The sequence below is a fragment of the Arabidopsis lyrata genome (genome assembly GCF_000004255.2).
Source record: "Arabidopsis lyrata subsp. lyrata unplaced genomic scaffold ARALYscaffold_6, whole genome shotgun sequence".
NCBI lineage: Eukaryota > Viridiplantae > Streptophyta > Magnoliopsida > Brassicales > Brassicaceae > Arabidopsis > Arabidopsis lyrata.
The window spans coordinates 5,079,200-5,084,480 of record NW_003302550.1 but is presented as its reverse complement, the minus strand read 5'-3'; the positions used below and the strand labels follow the sequence as shown (position 1 = coordinate 5,084,480).

General features: G+C 36.3%; 2 protein-coding genes and 1 long non-coding RNA gene across 3 annotated transcripts; all 3 read left to right on the top strand.

The window, feature by feature from the left end:
- The first annotated feature begins 46 nt into the window (after window positions 1–46).
- LOC9309645 lies at window positions 47–1,192 on the top strand. Its single transcript, XR_002331331.1, has 3 exons — window positions 47–377; window positions 715–959; window positions 1,086–1,192. It is a non-coding gene; the product is annotated as an uncharacterized LOC9309645 (long non-coding RNA).
- A 1,499-nt stretch (window positions 1,193–2,691) lies between these two features.
- On the top strand, window positions 2,692–3,981 carry LOC9309644. Its single transcript, XM_002873530.2, has 2 exons — window positions 2,692–3,575; window positions 3,781–3,981. Exons 1-2 carry the CDS (start codon window positions 2,733–2,735, stop codon window positions 3,958–3,960), a joined length of 1,023 nt encoding a protein of 340 aa, XP_002873576.2. The 5' UTR covers window positions 2,692–2,732; the 3' UTR covers window positions 3,961–3,981.
- A 20-nt stretch (window positions 3,982–4,001) lies between these two features.
- LOC110227646 (F-box/LRR-repeat protein At1g48400-like) lies at window positions 4,002–4,620 on the top strand. Its single transcript, XM_021022587.1, has 2 exons — window positions 4,002–4,113; window positions 4,206–4,620. Exons 1-2 carry the CDS (start codon window positions 4,027–4,029, stop codon window positions 4,515–4,517), a joined length of 399 nt encoding a protein of 132 aa, XP_020878246.1. The 5' UTR covers window positions 4,002–4,026; the 3' UTR covers window positions 4,518–4,620.
- The last annotated feature ends 661 nt before the right edge of the window (window positions 4,621–5,281 follow it).

Below are 5,281 nucleotides of genomic sequence, written 5' to 3'. Positions count from 1 at the left end.
ATTATAAAAACTCATGTGAGACCCCAAATGGGCTTCTCCTGATAAAGAAAGAAAATTAATTAAACCTAAAACTTGTGTATTTTGGAAAATACGACTGGGCCAAGTTATGCCTATATTTTTGGAAGCCTACCAAAACCCGTCTAGACCGCTTGTGGAGGACATTAGTTTTCTGGTTCGGAAATGTTTGAGATTAAACCGGTTTGACTGATAATCAGTCAGTCCGATTTGGGTAAATTGATGGTTTAGCGATTTTGATATGCTGGCTTGTTTTGCCGCTCTGGTTCGCCGGTTTGGTCTCTTCTTCTTCTACCCCTCTGCTTTGTTTGGTTTGCGATCTTCGGTTGTCTGCTCTATTTCAGGGGAATCTCTCAACCGATGTAAGTTGTGCTCATTCCTTCATTCTCTCTCTCAGTTTAGTTTTGTTCCCGTCGCTTTTTTAGTTTTTAGGGATTTCGTATCATTTACGATGATGCCTTTGGTAGTTTTCTTATGAATCTGGGAGATTTTAGGCTTGAGTTTTAGCTAATACTACAAGAAATCCAAACAAATTTCATTTAAGGAACTGGGTTTATTGGAAAGTAAGAAACTTTGGCTTAATATGATAATGAATTTTGTTATAATTAAATTTCCAGATTTTAGGATTTCATGGGAATTGATGATTACTCTATACTCAGATAACGACTTTAACTCAGCTTCTTACTTTACTGAATTCAGATCCTCTCAATCACTATATTATCTCTGCTACCGGCATAAGGAGTTACATGATGCTACTTGGACTGTTACAGAGACTGCTTGAATGAAACATTGAGAATTTTGGGGGTCTTGAGAATGAAGTTTTGGGGAGGCTTTTTAGTGATCGTTGGTTCCATTTCCTTCATTGAATTTGTGTTTGTAGCTATAGTCTCCAAATTGTTTCCACTCTCTGACAATCCCATTATCCAAGCTATTCAGAATGACAGGTACACTCTTGTTCCGGGCTAATGTTTGTTTGTGTATCATTCTTGTTATATTGATATCCATCGTCTTGAAATCTGTTACGTGTATGTCATCTCATGATTCATATTTCATATAAAAACATTCTTCAGGTACTACTGCTTCTTGGCTCCACTGACTCTACCAGCTCTTCTGGTTGCTGTCTACTTTCATTGGCTTAGTATGAAGCTCTTCAAGCACGCATGATACATCTCACGTAGCAACGTATTTTTTTATTGTGTTTTTAAATATTAATGATGATGTGATAGTAGTTTACATTATAAGAGCATTAGATCAAATATTTCTATTGATAATGTAACAAAATAACAAATTTTTTTTTTTTTTTTTTTTTTTTTGCGGGGTTGAATATTAGTTTAGCTTACCTTGTAATTGCCGCAGATTTTGTATGTAGCTTGCACTAGAGATCAATATCTTTTGTTCATACTTGATGAAGTTGTCTTCATGGGGATACTCTCCTCGTATCTATGAGAAGATATTCTCACGCAGCCAATTGATGCGTCCTATCGAGACATTCCATCCTTGGCTCCGAGGATGCCTTCCAGCTTACATGTTTTAACACGAGACCAGTGTCTCGAGATTCATGTGAAGCTCCTCACTGGTTCTTCTTCGATTCATTTGAACAAGAGAATGAAAAAGTTGTTACTTCTTACACAAGGAAGTTTCCTAGAAACATTGACTTCTTGTTCCCGGCCTATCCGGTAATATATCTGCGGATACTCTCGCATGGATCCGAGTCTTCTCTCCCAAAACTCCCAAACAGGTTAGATTATTTTATTATCTCATAGATATCTCAAAACGAGTTACGACTAGTATTCAAGTTTCCCAAAAAGTATGATTTGTTCTCATATTCACATTAGGGTTTAAAATCTAATCATTATTTTTTTTTGTAGAAAGGGATGTTTTTTAGTCATAAAATATAATGATTTTGCTATATTTGAGAATTCTTAGTGTCTTTAGCAGAACTGTTATCATTGATTTTTATTTCATTACTAAAAATTTCAATTAATTGTGTTTTATTGTTCTTAGGGGATCGAGAAAAGTGGAATGTTGCGACGTGTAATATGAAGGTGCAGAAGTTGCAAACATAAGATAAGACTTAGAGATTGCAGGAGAGACGAATTCATCGCCTAATGAAATTTGGAGAGCAGCAATGTTTAGTTAATGTTGTAATTTTCATTCTTCTATATAATTAAGTTACAAGTTGTACGTTACCTTCTGAAAAAGTTATAATTACTAAGGATCTTGATGATTATTCAAGAAATAAAAAAATGATTATATAAAGCAAAACATAGTGAGCCTTTATTTTGTTTCTTCTTGGTAACGTTTGAAAGTGAAAGAAACAAGAAAGTGTGTTATCTCATATCTGAGTGAGATGGTTCAAGATTGATGTAGAAAGTTCATAAATGTATGGTAATATTGTAAATGAAATGGTTTACATGCAGTTATGCATAGAAGCAGCATGAAAATTGTTTCATCATCCCATATTTTGGCTTCTTTTTTTTTTCTTTTATCTTCTTTTTCTAAAACGAGAAAGTTTCAGTGCTTTAAAATTAATGATGATCACCTGCTAGCTTTAACATCCAAATCACATGATTTATGCACATCAGCCCTCATGATCAACATTCCCCTCTCTTTTTTTTTTTTTTCCCCTCTACATTAGTAACTTACTATTTTTCTATATGTATGGAGTCGTCAGACACATTTTCTACCAATTCATTTAGTGAAATTTGATTCTCTCAATGGCATTTAAGAACAGTAGCAACACCAAACCAACCAAATTGAGTCACATCTTTCAAAACCTATCATTATCTACCTTATGGAAATCCTTAACAGTTTCCGGTGCTCTACTTTTCTTGCTACACACATTTGCATTCAACAATCCTCATAAAATGATGACCCATAAACTCTTTGCGCCTCTTGACCTTACTTTCTCCTCCTCTTCATCATCTTCCTCGTCTTCAGTATCATTGTCCTTGCAAATTACAAGAGAGTCTCCTACAAATATCAGCCATCTATTTTTTGTCATTGTTGGTAGTACAAAGACTTGGAGATATAGGAGAGGCTACATAGAGCCTTGGTGGAGACCAAACATCACAAAAGGATATGTTTTCCTCGAAAGACCACCTGGCCGTGATCTCTTGCCTTGGCCTAACCAATCTCCTCCCTTTTCTGTCAACAAAGAATCATTCATCACAAACAAATTCAAGACTCAGATCCGCCTTTTTTATTCGCTTCTTGAGTCTTTTAAGAAGGCTTCCAAAGAGACAAGATGGTTTGTGATAGCAGATGATGATACTCTCTTCTTCTTGGACAATTTGGTCAAAGCTCTTGACAGGTATGACCACAAGAAGCACTATTACATCGGAATGAACTCGGAAAACGTTTGGTCCAACGCGATTTTCGCTTTCGACATGGGATATGGAGGCGGCGGATACGCATTGAGCTATCCAACCGTAGTAACACTTCTCAGCAACATGGAAGAATGTATCAAAAGATACCTTGGAGTTTACAGCGATCTTCTCTCATTTCGTTGCTTGGCCGACTTGGGAATTGATCTTACTTTAGAGAAAGGAATGCACCAGGTAGGGTTGTTCAATCCAAATTTTTCAAAAATTTTAGTATTTTACAAGTTTTTGGTATTTAAATTAATAGTAACCAAATATATAATATGGATAGGTTTAGTGTGAACAAGAAAGTGGTTCCTTTTTTTTTCAAGAAGGAAAGTGATTCTTGCGTCTCACTACTATCATACTCTCACTCTGTCTTCCTTGTGGTGTATATTACCAGATTGATCTACACGGTGACATATCAGGTCTCTTATCAGCTCATCCACAGTCTCCTCTTATCAGCCTTCACCATTTCGATGTCATAGACCCGATTTTTCCAGGCATGACCCGCCAGCAATCCGTGAACCACCTCATGAAAACGGATCAGTCCCGTGTCTTGCAACAAACAATATGTCATTAAGGCGTTTATAAATCGTCTCATTAAAGCTAATTCAATCGCCTATAACAGAAATTCAGTCGTGCACGTATGAATTTTAGCTTCTGTCTTCATCACGAGAGCGTAATGCCACTTTTGCTCAAGAGTTGTCCAAATCTACACACTTTAGTCCTCAAGGTATTATTATCAGTTTCTTTTACTGAGACTCCTTTTTGTTTGTTGTTAGTGTTTCCGAATATTATACATGTCAAATTGGTCTCCGGTTTCAGGGTCTTGTGCACAGAGTAACAAATCGATGTGGAGATGCATGCCCTTGCATCCTTGAGAAACAGAGGAAGATTGTCAAGGAGGAAGAGGAATTATGTTGTTTATGGACATGTCAAGTGAAGATTCTAGAGATTTCAGAGTATGGAGGTTCTTTTCAAGAGCTGGATCAGATGAGACATTTCTTGGGAAAGTTGGAATGTCTTGAAACTGTGAAAGTTAGTGTTGTGGACGCAGACAACAATAGCAAGCTCTTGCGAACTAATCTGTTGTCTCTCCCCAGACTTTCATCAGAATGCAACATCCAATTCATCTGACATTTTCTTTCTTTTATCTTTCTCGGTTTGTTGGCAATGTGAAAGTAACTTAACATGAATGAATATGAGATTATTATATCAGTAAAGTTGGTTACAATCTCTATTTTTAAAGATAGATAATACTAAGTACTAGGGGAGGTCCCCGCGCCCAGCGCGGGGTTGTATGTTGATTAAGACCAGAATTAATAATTAATATTTAGGGTTATCAAGTTAGGGATATTTATTGAATTAATTTTGTCAAGAGTCTAATTTTTATAACGACATTAATATAGAATTATGGTAAAACGCTATAACTTTTGATATATATTATTAGTAATCAACAATTAATAGTGTTTTTGAATCACAAACAATTATTAGTGTTTATATCTTGATATATATAATAGAATTAAATATAAAAAATCTATATATTTAAACCAACAATATATTAGCAACGCCCCGACCGCCACTGTCCATGGGTTCCCACGTCCAGTCTCGGTCTTTAGGCCCATCTTCTTTGTTTTGTCGTACTCTTGATTTTATGACATATTCATGCTTACTCGTTTCTTTCATATTAGCAACGCCCCGACCGCCACTGTCCGTGGGCTCCCCACGTCCAGTTTCGGTCTTTAGGCCCATCTTCTTTGTTTTGTCGTACTCTTGATTTTATGACATATTCATGCTTACTCGTTTCTTTCATATTTGTAATGCCACGACCGCCACTGTCTGTGGGTTCCCACGTCCAGTTTCGTTCATTGAGCACATCTTCTTGGTTTTGTAGTACTCTT

Bases quoted from the DNA above. Each gene is read 5' to 3' on its own strand.
- LOC9309644 (XM_002873530.2), top strand. From the start codon at position 2,733: ATGGCATTTAAGAACAGTAGCAACACCAAACCAACCAAATTGAGTCAC. The intron at 3,576-3,780 runs GTAGGGTTGTTC...GTATATTACCAG, and splicing joins TAGAGAAAGGAATGCACCAG to ATTGATCTACACGGTGACAT.
- LOC110227646 (XM_021022587.1), top strand. From the start codon at position 4,027: ATGAATTTTAGCTTCTGTCTTCATCACGAGAGCGTAATGCCACTTTTG. The intron at 4,114-4,205 runs GTATTATTATCA...CTCCGGTTTCAG, and splicing joins TACACACTTTAGTCCTCAAG to GGTCTTGTGCACAGAGTAAC.